The following is a 19,269-nucleotide window of genomic DNA, read 5'->3' as shown; positions in this document are numbered from 1 at the left end:
TGATACAGTAAAAAACAATCGTAATTTTAAATTCTTTCTCTCAAAAACGTTGGTTCAACTCCTGCACATGATGTTGCGGTGCTGCTGAAGCAGTGCTCGCGAATCATGATGTCCTGCACGCACTCGCAAACGTGGCATACGTCCCTCTCTGTCCCGTTCGTCGCGCACTTGTAGCGCGTGTGCTGGTGTGGCGCGAGAGCTATTTTTTCGATCGTTTTGTTGACTGTGGTGCGGGCTGCGAGATAAAGAGTTAAAATTGTTAAAATACTTACACAACATTTAGAACAAATCTATAAATTTATTGTAGAAACTTAAATATAAATATGTAAAAACAAACTAAATATGTAAAAAATAACAACCAACTAAAACCCATCCCGGGCTGCCCCCGACGCAAAGGTGCCCATCACGCTCGCTGCGTTGCCGCGTTGGATTGCGATGGACAGCCTAACATTTAGAACTAATTTTCACAGACATCATATTTTTGACTTTATTTGAATTCGATAGAATAAACCGTAAAATAACTTATGGGTCACATAGCCGCATTTATTTATTTATTTAAACTTTATTACACAGTAAAAATTGTACAAAAGGCGATCAAACACAAAAGCATTCAAAGCAAAGCAAAGGCATTCTCTACCATTTCACCCTCGGGCCAAACAGAGATCAAACAGTAACAGGTGCTTGAAATATTTACAAAATTTTACATATAGCACTGAGTGTTAGCTCTCTTGCTCTACGGTCTATTCCTTGCACATGTGTCCTTTCTGTTCTTGTCTTTTTACTTAATTGAATAAATTAAAATCCTACACGAGAAACCGTCGTTCATCTTTTATAAAGGCCAATCTAATGTGGTGTCAGAAGTGGGATTTTAATTCTTGACTTATAAACCGTCTGTGTTCTGGCCACCCATGTGGACAATACTGCCCTCCTAAGCCGAATAGCGTTATCTCAAAAACAAATGATTTTGAAAATGGTACTATTTGCTATAGAATCTAAAGTATAAGTTAGCAATGAATTTTCTTTTGAGGTACCGCTGTTTGGCTTAGTAGGGCAGATATTGTACAATTATTAAATTTAAATGTAGGTCTACAACAGCCAGATTGAAAAGTACGAGTAAGCTCACCTCCACTGCTTCTCACTGTCCTCATGTATGAGAGCCCAGTAGCATTACATTGCGTCGTATTCAAAGAGCGGCAATACTCTATGTTACCCACGACGGGACACAGGCATTGTTGACATCTGAAAACAAAATACAACGCAAAGTTGTTTGCAAATAACTGGTTACGAATTGGGAAATGTTATACCGTGCTACGAGTTGCGAACAATTAGTTTCCATTTTGTATTGGGACTGATTTTTATTTTGTTGACGATTTTTTCTTTCGGCAGATTATGATTAAATTTGGTGGATAGATAGAGTTCCCTATTCTGTACAATACAACATGAGCGCAATTTCACCGTAGGTATGTCCTACAAAATCCTCCACTGAGTTACGTGGAATTTCCATAACTGAACAGTAATTTATGTATTGATACTTTTTTGTCCCACGTTGGGATTTCATGTTTATTCCGACCAGCCAGAGCCTTCAAACCCACCAATTTTCTCAAAATCTGACAATAAATAAAAATCGACCCACATGGGGTCAGAAAAAAAAAATTAGTCGCACTGACTAATAACTGTCAAGTTTGGTACGGAACGGAGCCAACTTATACTTACGTACCTAGTTAACTTCTTAATTGGATTAGGGATTATTTACCAAATATGAATTTACCAAATATGGTGATTAAATATCGCTAAGAAAAGATATATCTACCTTGTAAATTCGTTTATTTAACAGAACTGTTTGCTAACAGCCTTTTTTATAAATTATAGGTACCTAATGTTAAATGCGTATTTAGCATACCTACCCCTTAATATACAGAGATCCTGGTGTACATTTTGTACCCGTTTCATTCGCTGATGATGACATATTGTTGTAAATGAAGCACCGTTCCCCATCAGGTTCTGACTTTTGCGTACTCGGGAAAGAGTCATCAGCGATACTCAAACTCGTGTTTGTTGGGATATCCTGGAAATTATATGTATGTAGGTGAATACATCTATGTAATAACATACGTAGGTACTTATCTTATATAACGAGCAATATATATGTATAAATAAATATACAAGAATTGCTCGTTTAAAGGTATTATTATAGATATATATATTGAGGATCTCGGAAACGGCTCTAACGATTTGGATGAAATTTGCTATATGGAGGTTTTCGGGGGCGAAAAATCGATCTAGGTAGGTCTTATTCTGGGAAAACGCACAATGTTTAGTTTTTATATGTTTTCCGAGCAAAGCTCGGTCTCCCAGATGTAAGTAACCCGTTCTCCCTGTAACAATTGTACGATTAGCAAAAAAATGCTTTATTGCGGACTATTTTAATTTAAAGTACCTTTTCATCTACTCGCCAAGACCCAGACAATGATACAACATTGCATTTTTTGTATTGTCACTGATATGCTAATAGGCCTATAGGTCAAGATAGCTCTCAATCGTGAGATATTTTCAGCAAACACTTCCAGATAGACTAAAGACCCGACCCGACCTATACAATTATTTGTGATGCATCATTGCTTCCCTTTTTTTTAACTATTGATGTTTTACTGATTATTACTTTACTAGATATCCGAACATTTTACAGATAGGTAGGTATAACGTAAGCAATTGCCGAAATAAATCACATCACAAACATTTAAAGATTACAAACAAAAGTACTTACAATGCTATCCTTTTTATCCAGATTATTTTCATCTCCTTCGTGAACGGAGTTGGAACATGTCGCATACATTCTGAAACCCATCTCAGGACACACGCAAAAGCGCCCGTCGATTGTAAACTGCTCGCCTGGGAAACAATGGTCCAACTTCTTTTCACTGACATCTCCGTTATCCGGGAGTTCTTCTATAATGCTGTTGGAATACTGGTATATCTTCTTCCATGATGTATCAGCCTTTTTACAATCGTGTTTCGTACAAACTCTGTCACTTTTCGTGCCGTCAGGAGGACATATGCAGATGTTGCATTCTTCACTGAATAGCTTGCCAGGGACACACGCGCCGGATCGAAGGAAATTGTCTTCGCAGATATTCTTTGTGCACTTCGCCACGTTCTTGATGCCGTCACTAGGACATAAGCAAATGTTGCAGTCGACCTCGTAATACTCTAACGGATCGCAGTCGAAATTGTCTGTAGCGGTTACCGCTTCCACGTCACCGCAACGGTTTTTTGTACACGCTCTGTCCTTTGACAGACCATTATCGGGACAGATGCAGAAGTTACAACTGATTTCGGTTATAGATCCAGGGGTGCAAGTTGGTAGTTCCTTAGCCACAGGCCCATGAGCTTTTTGAGCTTCTTGAATTATCTGTATGACTTCGCAGTCGTCATAGGTGCACCAATCAGGATCAATACTTCCATTTTTTGAGCAAAAGCAAGTGTTACAGTCAAATTCTACGAACGTGCTTGGCATGCAAGGTTTATTGAAGTCTATATTTATTTTACTCTCTTTGAAATCAAACTTTAACACAGGATCTTCGAGATTTAATGATTTCTTAAAGGGTAAGCAAGATTTCTCTTTAGTGTGGCTATCGGGGCATAGGCAGTATTTACCGTTTTCTAAGTACATTGAATTCTGTTCGCATGTCAATGCATTAGAGGTTGTATCAAACGCATGCCAGTCTAGTAGTGGATGATTTTTAGAGTCTCTGAAAACGTTTTCCAGAGTCAGTATTTTGGATCGATAAGAACAACCTCTGGTGCAGTAATCATGATGCGTTGAACCGTTGCGGAGGCAGAAGCACTCCGTGCAGAACGGTACCATTTCTCCTGGACTGCAAGTGCTCCTTACGCTGTATTCATAGAAATATGTTTTTAAGCAGTTAAGTTCTAAGCATGTTTGTTGGTTAATCGTTCCGTCCGGATTACAATGGCAGTACAGACATTGAGGCGAGGTGAACTGGTGAGGAATGCACGTTTTTGTTTCTGATGTTAAGGCTTGGAGAACCTTAAATTTAAATGTGCCATCACACACTTCTTGAGTGCAGGAAGAGTCACTATGTATCCCGTTACTTGGACACATACATACGTTACAATCGTTTCTGTAGAACGAGTGAGGTGTGCATGTACGTGATAGACTTGGCTTTGGTTTGGATGGACAAGTTTCTATACAATTGTTAAGGCTGAAGATTCCTTCGTCAGAACATAAGCATTGGAGACAGTGGAAGACATACAATACACTTGGTTTGCATGTGTTTTTGTTAGATACCAACAGGTCAGATATAGAGGGAGTTCTTAAGGCTGTACAAGAGCTATCTTTGACGCAGTGTACATTGGCGGTTCTGCCTGACTCTGGACAGACGCAGACATTACAGTCGACGTAGTATATTCTTAGCGGAGTGCACCAGTGTCCTATAGAATTAATGGCTTTCGTGACTGGGATTGATTTTTGGTCCTCCGAACAGTTAATATTGTTGCAGAGGAGCTGTCCGTTGTCCTGGCAGACGCATTGGCTGCAGCCGTGCCACACCGTTTGGCCTGGCGTGCAGAGCTTGTGGCAGCTGGCTTCAGTCCACTGGCCTTTCCCGTCGCAGTAGCATATGCGGTCATTCAGAAAAAACTGCGTGTTCGGAACGCACGTGCCTACGGAAAAATGGAGAATTAACGGAAAATAGACAGTCAGATAATGGAATAAAGAAAGACACTTACGGAAATTGCATCTTGCGAGCCGAAGAAAACACAGTAAAGTTAGAAATGTCGCGATCCTGAACATTTCTAACTAAATACTTCCAAAATTTCAGACTGTTAAAAAGTTAAGTTAATTAGAAAATTTCACGCACCATGTGAGCTAATAAAAAGGTACTAAAATATTTATTTTTAATTTTACCCGCTACATTAAGTTTGTAGAATTTTTAATTAAGGCTTTTGATTATGAACGAAATTGACAATTACAAGTTAAATAAGAAAATTTTATGAGCCATGCGACCGCTGTTTCCAATACATTTGCAGAAGGTTTGGTATATTCTCTTTGCCATACAAATTTGACCCCTAATTCCCTAAAAACTAGGTTCTTAAATTGTTTGTTACGATGGGCATAGTGACCGGTCGGCCGTTAAGCTTGCTCGTTTATCTTCATTCATTATTGATATAACAACAAAACATGAGGTTATAAATTTCACATACATACATACATATAATCACGCTTATTTCCCGGAGGGGTAGGCAGACTACGGATTTCCACTTGCTACGATCCTGACTTACCTCTTTCGCTTCCGTTACTTTCATAACATTCCTCATACACGCTCGCCGGTTTAGGGTTATACATTTTAATCGGCTTAATAATGAATAAGGTATTGCTAAAAATGTTTAATAATCGTTTTGAAAAGGTTCAAAGCCCGTCCCTCTCCAGTTCTGTGCGCAGTCTCTTCAGCCGTTGCACCTCGGTGTGCTTCAAGCACCTCATCAGGGTGCAGCGGAGGGTGTTGTCCTTCTGGCAGTAGCAGCGGTTGCAGTCGCGTCTGTGCCATGTTTATAGATATATTAGATATTTACCATGGACAAATAAATTAAATATTATAGGACACACTCTAAGTCCACATCAAAAATGTGCCATAAAGCCATGCAGCTCTGTCCAAAAATCAGACGTAAAATCTCAAAAATCAAAGTTTCGTTCTCGATATTTGTCCTTCTCCAGTCGAAACGAAATTTTGAGTATTTTTTTGCGTTTATTATTGCCGTTTTTGTATGCTAGGCGTCTGTTTACGGCGCATAAATTTGGCTGTTATTAGCGCTGTTTTAAGTAACCTAGTTATTGTAAAAACAAGAATATTAAAAATCAAAACTTACAGACACAGGTACCTACTGGTAATATTTAACTCATATAATAGTTATTTTGTACAACAAGTGATCAAAGTTTCATATTTCTTCGAGTGCTTTTTTTGAGTCCCGTGCAAGCGAAAGATTCTATAATAGATCTATCTAATCTAATTTAGAATCTTGAGCGTAGTAAGGGACTCAAAAGCGCACGAGATGTAAATAACTTTGATCTCGTGTAGTACACAACATTTTTCACCTCAGCGCAGTGAGAACATACCTATTAGACAACTTCAAAAATGTAATCCTTCTTCATCACTTAATACCTGCACTCATGTTTTCTTAATATATACAAACAATTAAGTTTAATTACCGCAATGGAACACAAAAACAAAACGTAATAATAAATTCCATTAAAATAATATAGAAATAACAAACATTAACTGACACTTCAATCGACAACTTTTTTTTGTAAAAAAAATCTTTGTAAGATACGGTCCGAATTGCGGATACGTACTATTTGTCAACTATGGTAGAAATTCTTAAAAGTAAAATAATTAATTTTGCGTGATGATCTGTGTATTTTTTGAGTTCGTTATTTTAATTGTACAATAAAATACCTAAAATATAGTATTTTATCAGTTTTTATCAAATCTTAAACTTTATTTTTATTTATTAATTATTAAGAATTCATACTCGTACGTGGTTTGGAACGATGCGGTCTGAAGTTTTTCGGGGGTCTATTATAAACCGTGAATATACTGTTGAATGTCGTTTTAACTTTTTTTTGTCTGTTTCTTTTTGCTAACAGTGTGAAAGGGACAGAGATAATAGAACCCAAGTATTTCGAACTTTTATTAGACCCCGCATGTTGAAATGACATTTGACTATAAAGGTCACTTGAATGTCATTTTGTCTCACTCAGTGAGCAAAATCGCATTTTGCTCACTGTTTTTAAGAATCAAAGTACCCTTGTTCGAGCTGCTGAGGTGAAAAAATTATTATTCATCTAGAGCCAAAACCCAGAGAGGAAAATGTCGAGAACGTTTGTATGGAAAATTACCACGAATACTTATTTTCTCTTAAGTATTACTCACGGTACGGTCCGGGTCCGGGCCGAGGCTGCCGGATCTTCGTTTTCCATGACTGAAGTGTTGGACGCCTCGGACCGTTCTAGCGTGAGTCCTCCTTTATTCGACCGTGCTGTATATCGTACAAGCTGCAGTATGTACCTATACTTACCAAACGGCTCAGGCCGCGTAGCCAACATGCCAATCGCTTACGCTCCGTAGCGATCGAAACGCAACTATCACTGTCGCACTAATATGGAAGAGTGATAGAGAGACACAAAGCGATTCGATGGCGAAGCGATAGCGATTGTCACCTTGGCTAGGCCGCCAGCCACGACATCGCGCGACCGGCGACGACGGCAGCGACAACCATAGGTGGAGACGAAAGGTCCGATCGCTGTGTCTCGCTCCAACCTATGGTTATCGCTGCCGCCGTCGCAAGTCGCTCAATGTCGTGGCCGAGCCGTAAGGGCCGACCAGAGTGTGGAACATCCTAATAACGCCAATTAAAAGTACACAGAGCACACACTCGCTGTGGTCGAAATCCGTCAGGAGTATCACCATCATATGGACTTACTTGTAAACCATTCCCTTCGAACACTGGCGGTCCTCCTTTACATCCAGGTCCAGAGGTAGTTCATACTGAATGTCTCGTCTCCCGTTTGGAATGCAGTTGGACTGGGATTCACACTTAAGTATGCCTTTTATACAAGAACATGAGATGCAATCCTCGGTCTTGTTTCTGCCCACTGAACATCTATTTCCTAAACAAAAAGAAAAATTCAAGAACTCTTTTTTGTATACGTATAAACATATCCCACCAAAAAAAAATCATGTAGTGTTGCCAAGACTCGGTGCATAAAGCTTTTAAACTAAAAAGTTATTCAGATCCCATAGTAGATACCAAGACTTTTACTCTGTAAGTCCTAACTAACTTTATAAGCTCTAACTGTATAAAGCCAACATCTTGGTCAAACAGGCTTGGCCGTTTCGTTGCCGTCATACGGACAATCCCGTAATGGCACTTTCAGAATTTGAAAGATCTGTATTACTACTTTGTACAACAAGTATCCACCGAGCGAGTGTTTATGAGACGGCAACGAAACGTCCAAGCCGTACTGTTATATCCTCATAGCTTGGGCACAGCAGATCGTTACAAGTTCTTATTTGCGAGGCAAATGCATGCGTCGCAGTCCACTCTATAAGTTACTCCGGGGGTGCAGTTTGATGACTGGTGTAATAGTGAAGGTAGTTGGTAGAGCTCTGTGTTGGAACAAAGAAGGCTGGGCTTTCGCGTAAAATAAAGATTGCATACTCACCAGTCATATCTTTAGCCAGAATCCTATTAATATCTTCATAACTTGGGCACAGCAGATCGTTACACATCAGATTCTTATTTGCGAGGCAAATGCATGCGTCGCAGTCCACTCTATAAGTTACTCCGGGTGTGCAGTTTGATGACTGGTGTGGTAGTGTAGGTAGTTGCTTCAGCTCTGAGAAAGAGTAGGAGCGGAGGAAACTGGGCTTTGTTGGATCTGCAAATTATCGTGCAAAGTTTCGTTGGATTGAGAAGGCCTATGTTATATAAGTACAATATTTGCTCTTAACTATTTTAAATATTCCGCTAATTGGTGTAATTTGAAAGCCAAGGCATAATTTTTGCTGCAGTAAGTCAAGGTATCTACCCTAGGATGGTCGGTTTTTTTAGCGACTGTATGCTGGCAAACCTTTTATAGGCTGGACGACAAATCTTAAATACGTCATTGCAAAAAGTGCCGACAATTTTGCTGGGTGCTTGTTGAACTTTACATGTTTACTGAACCTAAGATATGCAATTCACATCACTCCATGTGGCCATGGTCCATAGTTATACCGTAAAATGGGGTGAGTAGGTTTCGCGGGGAGAGGTGGGTTATGAATGGGGAGAGAAGGTTTGAGAGGGGGGTGAGAAGGGATTTTAAGGCTACTGCTACAACAATAATGTATTCCAATTTAAAATGGAGCTATAGTAATACGCATAATAAAAAAAAATCGATCCAACATTCTTCCAAAATCACCTTTGTATGAAAAGCCCTCTCACCCCAAATACGAGGCACTACGGGGTGAGGTGGGTTTTCCTCTTTATCGTCAAAGTTATGAAATGGAACTACCCAAAATAAGATAAAAACTAAAATACAAACGTCCGGAACACTTATTATATACACCATTCAGTTTGCATATGTAAAAATAAAATGTTATCGAGGTTTGAATGTCAGTTTTGCGCCTACTCACCCCATTTTACGGTACCCCATAGTCTACATACGTATATTTATTTTCGGTATTTATACTTATTCCACAAAGATTTCTTTTATTCATCGAAAGTGGTCAAACAATATCGCTTGTCAGGGCGATGCATGAAGTATTAACACCATCCTTCCTTTTTAATTTATTAAAACCACGTACACTTATTAGCCAACTTGCAATCCCCAGTGCTCCCACAGACGGGCCTCTGCTTGTCATCGCAGAAGCACCTCTTGCAGCCCATCTTGTAAAACTTTCCCGGTGTGCATTTGTTTTTCACTTCTTCTATAACTTGACTGTCTATGTTTGTGCTGCTTTGCCTGCGTTGAGCTGAAATTTTCTTAGAACGTAATTGTGCGTTGAGCGCTAAAATAATAATCCGTTTTGTTCACATGTTTAATGTGACGCCATTTTTGTTTTTGGTGGGCGGAATTATCAGTTTATCTAACTAGATTGTGTAGTAGTAGTGATTCGTAAATAAAATAATGCAAACATATTGTGGTATGTGACATATATTATATTAATAGATTTGTGAGTATTAAAAAAGTTTTTAGTTGATAAAAAATCCAAATTACGACCTGACTTACCAGTCTTACCACTTATTTTTGAGGCAAATACAACATATCTGTGTTAAGTTGTTAACATAGAAAGTGTCCCGTGCATTGGATAATAATAATAGGTACCTACTTAACGTCTTATTTTTAAGGTAAACGTCCCAGTGTTTGACATCCTAATAAACCAATAATTAACTCTATTGCTGCATTAAAATTGCCAATTATAAGGACAGTATCGAGCACTGGGACTTATGCGTTATTTACCCAGCAAAGCATCAATAACAGCAAGACAGCAAATCGCCGTAACCACCACCAGTCCTAGCTTCACCATGGTTGCTCAGCCAATTACAATTATGGCTTATTACAGCAATACCGCTGTTTTATGACTATTAGACGATAATTCATAAATTGCCCTATCGATAACTCATAATGGGATGTTTAAATGTCGAGTCAAATCAGCTAGAATCCGTCCACACTAAACTTACAGTGGCAATAAAAAAGAAAAAAAAAACTGTTTATTGCACACATTAATAATAAGGTTTACAAACAAAACTCTTAATCTATTTTTATTTAGATTTTAATTGAGTTGAGTCCAAGTAGATCTCACGCATTAATTACATTTACATATATTATTTATGCTAAATCTATTACATTAATTACGATCAATGCATAGGTATGTACAGACAAGGTGTAACAAAAATAGTGCCTCTGTATCTAAGTGTAAGGCCTGAGTGGACGCTCGAGTTGGGCGTGCCGCGGGGCGGGGCGTGCGGCGTGTATGTTAAACAAATGCGCACGTATAGGAGCGGCCTTAGTGCACGCTGCTCACATCACGCGTGAGCCCACAGCCACGCTGCACGCCCCGCCGAACGCTCCGCTTCGAGCGTCCACTCAGGCCTTACACTAAGGGCCACTTGCACCATCCCACTAACCCGGGGTTAAGCGGTTAAAGCGTTAACCAAGTGTCAAATTGTACTGGTAACCATGGTAACTCCAGGTTTAACCGATTAACCCCGGGTTTGTGTACCTAATGGTGCAAGTGGCGCTAAGGAATTTGGGGTTAAATTAGCGTCTCCCCGGCTCTAGTCAGCTCTATCGACTCGGCCACGACATTCGAGCGACTTGCGATGGCGGTAGCGATAACGATAACACATAGGTTGGAGCGAGACACAGCGATCGGACCTTTCGTTCCCACCTATGGTTGTCGCTGCCGCCGTCGCCAGACGCCAGACTGCCGACGCAACGTTAGCGCAACTGCACAGCGATACTACCAGGACGGGCCTTACGGGCACTAAAAATGGTACTAGTTCAGCGGTGTCACTCACGAATTCGAGCCAATCGTGCAGTGCGAACTCATCCACCAATCGCGTTGTAGCGGTGTCACACGTCACACACGTGGCCCCATTTTTGCCCCATTCTTATTGCCCGTAAGGCCAGTCCTGAGATATACGTCAATGGATACTACCATTTTCCATATCGCTGACTAAGACGACGCCCTAAAGACGCTAGTGTGGGGACTCTCAAAGTAACTTAATTAATAGACATATTCCAAACCTACTAATGCTCATTTATTAACAAAATCTTAATTAAATTAAGTTTTCTTTCCTGCCTTTCGCAATGTATAGTCCACCCAGTGCTTCCGTATCCTGTGGGCGCGGCTGGCTTGCGCTTTATTGAGGCAACTCTTCATTGTGCACCGGAGACTGTGGGTTTCTGTGCACACACACTTGTTGCAGGCTCGCCTGTAGGTAAAATAAATGTGACGTTATCCATGAAAAGGGACCTTATTGTCGATGGCGCTTACGCCATTATTAACGATGCTCCGATATAATACAATGCCGCGCGACGCTGCATGTGCGGCGTAAGCGCCATCGACAATAAGGTCCCTTTTCATAGATAATGCCCCAAATAATACAAGTCACGCTCCGTGATTGTTACGCCATTTAGGGTTCTAGCTAAATTGAACATTCCATAGCGTAAGTATAGAATAACCAATTTAGCTAGGACCTTAAATAGCGTAACAATCCCATGATGGTGACTGTACAGTGAACCTTTCATTCAGTGGCGGCGCAAGGCGAAAATTTAATGTCGGCAAGTACATTTTGCGAGGTCCTCTGGTGGCCGAATTATGCATAAAGGGCACATAATCACTAAATAGTATAAAACAAAGTCGCTTCCCGCTGTCTGTCCCTATGTTAGATATGAGCGCCGCGCCGGCGCGCCGCCGCCGCCGACAAAATTTTCGCGCCGCCGCCGCCGACGTTGCGCTATCGGCGTTGCATCGGCGTGACCTTGGTAGTTACTCCTACTTTCGGAATCAGATAATATATTTTTAATCGAGTTTAGATCATTAACGGCGCCACTTCGAATAGTTTATAGGCATTCAAAAGGTATTTTAGGCCCATATAATTCAAAAATATCGAAGGGAAATGCAAACTTATCTGTCTAGTAACCGCGCTACTAGTCTTGGGGAAAAGAAATTATTTAATATCAATTTTGACATCAATATGCTTGTAATAAACATACTTATTTCCTTCCATTTTTATTGTGGAACGTTCCACATTACAATTTATAGATTGTATAATAATATATACACTACACTGACTAGACATATGTCAATCACAATGAAAAAATTAACTGTGATCAACTCTGGCTAACGTGAGACTCGAACCCACGTTTTTGGATTACCGATCTAATGCATAACAAATTTTGCCAGCTAACCATCCGTCATTTACCGCGAATTTAACCATTGCAAGATTTGCAAGATTTGCAAGCATGTTTAAACGTCTTTAAAAGGTTTAAAATTGGGTTAATTTTGAGATATTAAGCGTTTCCACGTCCAAATGTCCGGCCGTTGGCTTCGCACGGAAGGGCGTCGGAATCGGGTCTCAATTAAACTTGGTCACTGTTCATATTTCAAGCTTTGCTCTCTCGCAGCTCAATCTTTGGCCTAGCATCGCTCGCATGGAATTAAACCGCTATCTGAACCTGCAAGTTTTTGGCCCTGTTTGGAGCTCAACTTTCTTCCTGTTTTAAAACGCATTGGTCCTTATCCGATCTTAGCTCCATTGCAGCTCAGCCTTTGGCGTCGCACGAATGCGCCCGCAGGAAAGCTCCAGATCTTTAATACTATGGCTTCAGTCTTTATCGGCCTGCGCTCTCGCTCTGCTCTCTTGCAGCTCGGCCTCGCACAGAAGCGCGCCGCAATCGGCGCTCCAGGCGTTCGGCCGTCAGCCAAGCTTACACTTGGCGTTCGATTCTTAGCTGTATGCTTACTTGCAGTTCATCCTCTGACCTCGCATTAGGAGGCGTCGAAATCAAGTCTTCGGTGTTACGTGGAGCTCGGCGTTGGGCCTCACTCTTTGACATAAATCGGTTTTGTTGAATCGATATTGGTTAATGACGGAGATCAATTTTCTTTGGACTGTCGAAAAGACGTTTCCCTGATACAGTCAATCCGATATCTTTAACTTAGCACAAAAGATAAGGGCCTCGCTAAGATCTTCCGGCCAGAGCCTCGCCAAGATTAAGACCGCCTCTGATGCCGCGCGATGCCGCTTATCCACAGTTTATACGATATAATTTTATTTCGTAGCATTATTCAATAAATTATCCTGGAAAATAAAAAAATGCATTTATTTCATAACTTTCTTACAGTAAAAACATGTTTTTTCGGTAAAATTTTGGTTTGAATTCTCTTTTCAATAATTGAAGGTGTTTCAAGGCCACGCCGCCGATTCGCCGCCGCCGCCGACCAATTTTGACCGGCGCGCCGCCGCCGGTTAAATGCCTATCGGCGCTCATATCTACCCTATGTATGCTTAGATCTTTAAAACTACGCAACTGATTTTGATGCGGTTTTTTTTAATACATAGAGTAATTCAAGAGGAGGGTTTATGTAGAATTTGTTAACCTAAGGGTATTACTAGTGACCCGCCCCGGCTTCGCACGGGTTAACAAATTATACATAAACGTTCCTCTTACTTAAAACAAAGTACACTCACCTGTATATCATCCCCGGGGTACATTCCTTCCCTGAGTTCTCCTCGATCGGTTCTAGCTTCTTGAACGGCTCACAGTTGGGTTTGGCGTGGCAGACATTGGTGCCGCCTACGCATTGACATAGCACGCACTCCAGATTCTTATCTATAATGTCAAGGTCGTCGCATGGTTGACCTGTTGATCAGGATAGCTGTCTTTATTCAGTTATAATATACCTGTCTATTTTAATTAATGTGTTGTATGTCCTAGAGTTTAAGGTGTAAATTTGCATGCTACTATGTAGTTAATCATGTGTTACCTAATAACAATAGCATAAGAACAACTGTACCATGTTTTAATAACAAAACTTCCGTGAGACAAAGACATAGTAAATATATTAAAAACGGGTCACTCACGTGCACAGGTGCACGGGACAGGTGCTGCGTTCGCCGAAGGATAGGGAGCCTTTGAACAGTCCGGGCGTATATATGATTCCTTGCTCCTGTGGAAAAAACTACATAGGAGAGACGGGCCGAAACATTTCCACCAGATTATCCGAGCACATACGTAGTATGAAGAACAGGGATAGCCGGGGCTCTGCGGTGACGGAACACGTATTGGATTCGGATTCGACTCACTATATACGTTTCGATAAGGTAACCGTGCTGGCGAAAGAAAAGTTTGTGATTCAGCGAAAAGTACGGGAGGCTATCGAAATTAGTCGTCATCCGAATTTTAACCGTGATTGTGGTTGGTCAGTGCCTACAAGCTGGAAAACTGTTTTGGGTACCTACTACGTCGGTGGACAGTGTGGACGATCCATTAGCGAGTGACGTAGTGAGTGTTGTGTGCAACCCATCGTTTGATAATAATGCCATAAATGAGGGTAGTTTCTCGTCCCCCCTGCCGCCACCGGCGCCTGCGCCGAGTCATCGGGCGCGGAGAGCTGCGGCCCGCAGTCTGCGCCGGTCCGTCACCGTAAACGCAAGCTCCTGATGACACTTCTCGGTACGAAGTGAAACATGTCGAGCGTTTTTCGACTTAAAATACGTGAGTGACCCGTTTTTAATATATTTACTATGTACCATGTTTGTTTATTGCAAATTGCAAATACTTAAATGAAATCTAAATCTATCATGTCTTATAGACAGACATCTGAATATAGGGTGCAAATTTTTATGACAGACTACTTATCGATGTTTTTCCCATTACAAAACTTTTACTCGCTCTGTTTTCCTTGTACCATCATGCTCGGCGATTGTTACGCCACTTGGGGTCCTAGCTAAATTGGTTGTTCAATACTTGCGCTATGGAATGTCCAATTTAGCTAGAACCCTAAATGGCAGTTAATGGCTGAACAATCACGGAGCGTGACTGTAGGTACTTATAACAATCTTTAGTAGGTACCGAAAACTAGTTACAGAGACAGACATAGATATATACGAGTATGTTACGTATAGTGCGACATAAAATATGTAGTAGAAATTATACTTGGTCAACCAGATCTTGACAGTAGAAAAAGGCGGCAAATTTGAAAAATGTAGGCGCGAAGGGATATCGTCCCATAGAAAATTTGAATTTCGCGCCTTTTTTTACTGACAAGATTTGCTAGACCAGCTATAAATAAAATGGAACTAGATAAAAACAAAAAGTTCCATACTAAATTGTTGCCATGTTTAAGCATTTTACGTCAAAAATGTGACAGTCACGTAGGAAGTGGCGCCCTCAATTTTTTTTTTAATATCCTGTCGGACTATGTTCATGCCAAATTTGAAATTGGAAGCTTAGTTTTAAAATGCGAACATAAGTTCGATTGTATGAGAGCTGTTTGGCTAGTTTTCAAAGGACTGTCTCATTTCAAACATAAGGTATGTTCGACTAAGATCGGACACCGGGTAAGATCGTATGATTCAAATTTCTGCCTGTTGCGGGGCTTTTTTTTAATGCTGGCAAGGTGATGCAATGCCCGGGACAAAACAGCGCATTGCATCACCTTGCCAGCATTGAAAAAAAGCCCCGCAACAGGCAGAAATTTGAATCATACGATCTTACCCGGTGTCCGATCTTAGTCGAACATACCTTAGTGTGTAGAATCATACTATCTTTGTCTTACACTAGTACTAGCACCCAAAAGAAAAGGATGAGTATAGTTTTTGTTCTTATTTACTGACAAATTGGCTTGACCAACTAATATAGTTCTCTCTGATATAACAAAAATACAGAACGCCCACCTGACAAAGCTTTCGCTTTTACTCTGTACACATCTTCATGACTAGGACAGAGCATCTGTCCACAATGCAGGTTCCCGTTGGCGAGACAGAGACAGGTGTTGCAGTCGACTCGATAAGACGACCCGGGGATACATTCGGAGGTTCTGTGCTTCAGAATAGGGAGGTTGTGTTGTTGCGAGGGGGAATATTTACTGTGGGAATGGATGGCCTCGTGCGTTGTGGGGACTGCAATAAAGTCAATAAAATTATGTTTTACGGCATAAAAAGCAATATTTCGGTCAAAAAACTGCCGACCCTTTCAGCTGACATTTGGTAGGTATAGCTGGTCAACCAAATCTTGTCAGTAAAAAAAGGCGCAAAATTCAAATTTTCTATGGTACGATATCCCTTCGCGCCTACATTTTTCAAATTTGCCGCCTTTTTCTACTGTCAAGATCTGGTTGACCAAGTATAGAGTCTGTGCGGAAAGAGAAGCGTCGTGAAATGTATGGGATCCTATACATTCTACGACTCTTTCCGCACAGACTCTAGTATCCGTTCGGTTTCAGCATAAAAATTATGTTTCGGCCGAAGGTTTGGCGTTGGACCTTCAAGTGGTGGTGGTTTTTCGGTAAACCTTACAATAGCTTTTGTATTCATAAGTACCCTGAGATGTGGATGGGCTAACGATGACCCACGCTAGACGGAATAGGCCCTATGACGGAATTAGCCACATTGAACTTATTGCAAGTAGGTTGCCGGCAAGCGGCAATTAATCGGAGTCTCTTTTCTTGAAGGTTTGAAGGATATAAAAAACACTTACGTTTGCTAACTGTCTTGCAGTCTGCAGGACCACATAGCAACCGCTCCTCCTCGCTACAGAAGCATCTTTTACACCCATCTCTATAGAACTTCCCCGGGACACAGACATGTCCGCTATAGTTCCGTTGGTCCTCATTGGATGTCCTTCCTTTGGATTGTCTCAAACAACCCATTTTGGTACACACTAACTGAGAGCCGGAAATGCAGTGACATGTATTACAGTCCATCCTGTATAACTGTCCTTTGACGCATGCTTCGCCATCTTTGATTTCAGATCTAGTATTCTTATTTTGAGCTGAAAGCAATAGTTTATTTTTTTAATAGTTTTTTTCACGGTGAAACACGGTTTTAGCGTTTGTGCATAAATTGTTACAAATTTAGACGCCTGTTCGTGTTTTTTTTTAATAGAACCAAAGGCAAAAAATTAGGATTCCACAACCGTATTGTGATCTAAAAAAGCGGTAAGAATTTTCAAAAACTCCGCTCTTTGAACCTACGGCACCTTAATTATTTATGAATAACACACAAGAATGAAATAATTTCTTCAAATATGATCCGTGAGTGAGCTTTCTTACAATCGAAGCTGTCAACCAACTAAGCTACCAAAGCACGGGCTTTCGACGCCGAACGTTCCAATGTGGTGGAAGTTCGTAGGTTTAAATCCTGTTCGAAGTGGTGCAATTAAGTATAATCTTATTTAATAAAACATAGTTTATTGACATGATTTAATTATAAACAATTATTTAACTATGAATATACTTACAAATAACTGCTTCTATTGAAGAAAGGCAATACAAAGTTAAAAGTATTAAAATATGTGGTTTCTTAGCCATTGTTCTACATGTAATGCTAATTTTAACACAAAACTATATACTTACAAGTTTATAGTCGTTCACGTTATTTACTTCTAAGTCATAAACTCTTTAATCTAAGACTAATAAGTTCATGGCTTTTATCGATTCTATTTTATTTTATTAAGGGGTTATTACAGCTATACTTTTACAGGACATGAGAGGGACCGAGAAAGATGTTGTTTTCCTATCCCTATATGTGACGTTATCTATGAAAAGGGACCTTATTGTCGATGGCGCTTACGCCAGTATTAACGATGCTCTGATATAAATACAATGCCTCGCGACGCTGTGCGGCGTAAGCGCCATCGACAATAAGGTCCCTTTTTTGTGTGGAAAGAGAAGAGTCGTGGAATGTATTGGGCTGCGGACTGCGTGATAAAAAAAAAACCAAATCCTATTTCTTATTCATCTTTATTCATATTGATGTCATGGTTCAGTTGAACGTCCCTCAATTTATTGGGGCAGACCATGGTCGTACATTGGAGATGGCGATCTTGAGTGCAACTGCATTTATTGCATTCTTTTCTAAAAAAAATAAGACTTTTTTCAGCAACTCAGTAAATATTTCTACAGTCTAGCCACGACTTCACATAAAAAGCATACTCGTAAGTGTTGTGATAATAGGGTACTTTCCTACTAGTCAAATCAGTTTCTTTTATAAAACTGTCAAAACGATTTGCTAATCTAATGTATCTATCTATCTATCTAATCTAATCTAATACCTTTAAAGGAGCAAGTCTTGTTTATTTATATATATATATATTTCGGGGATCTCGGAAACGGCTCTAACGATTTCGATGAAATTGGCTATATGGGGGTTTTTGGGGGCGAAAAATCGATCTAGCTAGGTCTTATCTCTGGGAAAACGCGCATTTTCGAGTTTATTTATGTTTTCCGAGCGAAGCTCGGTCACCCAGATATTATGGAATTTTTATAAAACATTACATCGTGACGTCACGGTCAACTCACCTACTTTTTTTATTATAATTCTATCCGATTATTTAAATAAGACTTGTGCTCAAAAATAACTGCTATCTATGTTTTTCTAATAATTATCTGGTGCTTTATTTCATGCATAGTGTGAAATAATTTATTTTAAATACAGGAAAATACCCTATTAGTTAGGTACAGTCACCTGCAATAATATGATCCTACTCTTCGGAGGCCGCAAAAATATTTGCCTACTTACCTATATACTACACCAGGCTCACACTTCTTGCCATCCAGGAAGGCTTTGTCAAATTCTTCCATTTTTTTAGATAATCTTCGAGGCCTATTCGTTCCAGGATCCACCGCACTTGAGCCCATTGGCGGACGAACCGTTTTTTCTTGAAGAGGTCGGCGAGGCCTGCCAAGCCTACTCGTTCTAGGCTCATCCTCAGCACTTGAGTCCAAGAAAGTTGCCTCCAAGAATGGTGTCCGCCCTTCTGCTGGTTTTGGAGGACGAACCGTTTTTTCTTGGAGAGGCCGATGGTGGCGAATTTTCCGAGGCCTATTCGTTCTAGGTTGCTCCTCGGCACTTGACCCCAAGGAAGTTACCTGTCAAAACACAGAAAAGTCAGGATTTTTACACATTATTTACCTTAACGAGGCTTTTAGCATAAAATTGGGTATTTTTTTTAAAGTGCGCTTTAGAGCTATGCTC

The 19,269-nt window shown here is 40.4% G+C and overlaps 2 protein-coding genes across 3 annotated transcripts; both read right to left on the bottom strand.

Moving 5' to 3' along the window:
* Nucleotides 1-21: 21 nt before the first annotated feature.
* Nucleotides 22-5,057, bottom strand: LOC134657800 (protein psiQ-like). Of its 2 annotated transcripts, XM_063513361.1 has the most exons (5): nt 4,750-5,056; nt 2,765-4,683; nt 1,905-2,065; nt 1,124-1,239; nt 22-235 (listed from the first exon to the last, which is right to left on the bottom strand). In XM_063513361.1, the coding sequence occupies exons 1-5, from the start codon at nt 4,811-4,813 to the stop codon at nt 27-29; spliced, it is 2,469 nt and encodes an 822-aa protein (XP_063369431.1). In that variant the 5' UTR covers nt 4,814-5,056; the 3' UTR covers nt 22-26. The 2 variants fall into 2 exon arrangements, with proteins under 2 accessions (XP_063369431.1, XP_063369430.1); XM_063513360.1 differs by having other exon boundaries at nt 2,765-5,057.
* A 371-nt stretch (nt 5,058-5,428) lies between these two features.
* Nucleotides 5,429-17,700, bottom strand: LOC134658208 (uncharacterized). The gene is made up of 9 exons (XM_063513817.1): nt 17,534-17,700; nt 16,772-17,065; nt 15,970-16,194; nt 13,762-13,933; nt 11,351-11,499; nt 9,366-9,569; nt 8,243-8,458; nt 7,501-7,687; nt 5,429-5,558 (listed from the first exon to the last, which is right to left on the bottom strand). The coding sequence occupies exons 1-9, from the start codon at nt 17,601-17,603 to the stop codon at nt 5,429-5,431; spliced, it is 1,647 nt and encodes a 548-aa protein (XP_063369887.1). The 5' UTR covers nt 17,604-17,700.
* Nucleotides 17,701-19,269: the final 1,569 nt, after the last annotated feature.

Source organism: Cydia amplana, chromosome 21 (assembly GCF_948474715.1).
Source record: "Cydia amplana chromosome 21, ilCydAmpl1.1, whole genome shotgun sequence".
Classification (NCBI taxonomy): domain Eukaryota; kingdom Metazoa; phylum Arthropoda; class Insecta; order Lepidoptera; family Tortricidae; genus Cydia; species Cydia amplana.
This window is presented reverse-complemented; position numbering and strand designations above follow the sequence as displayed.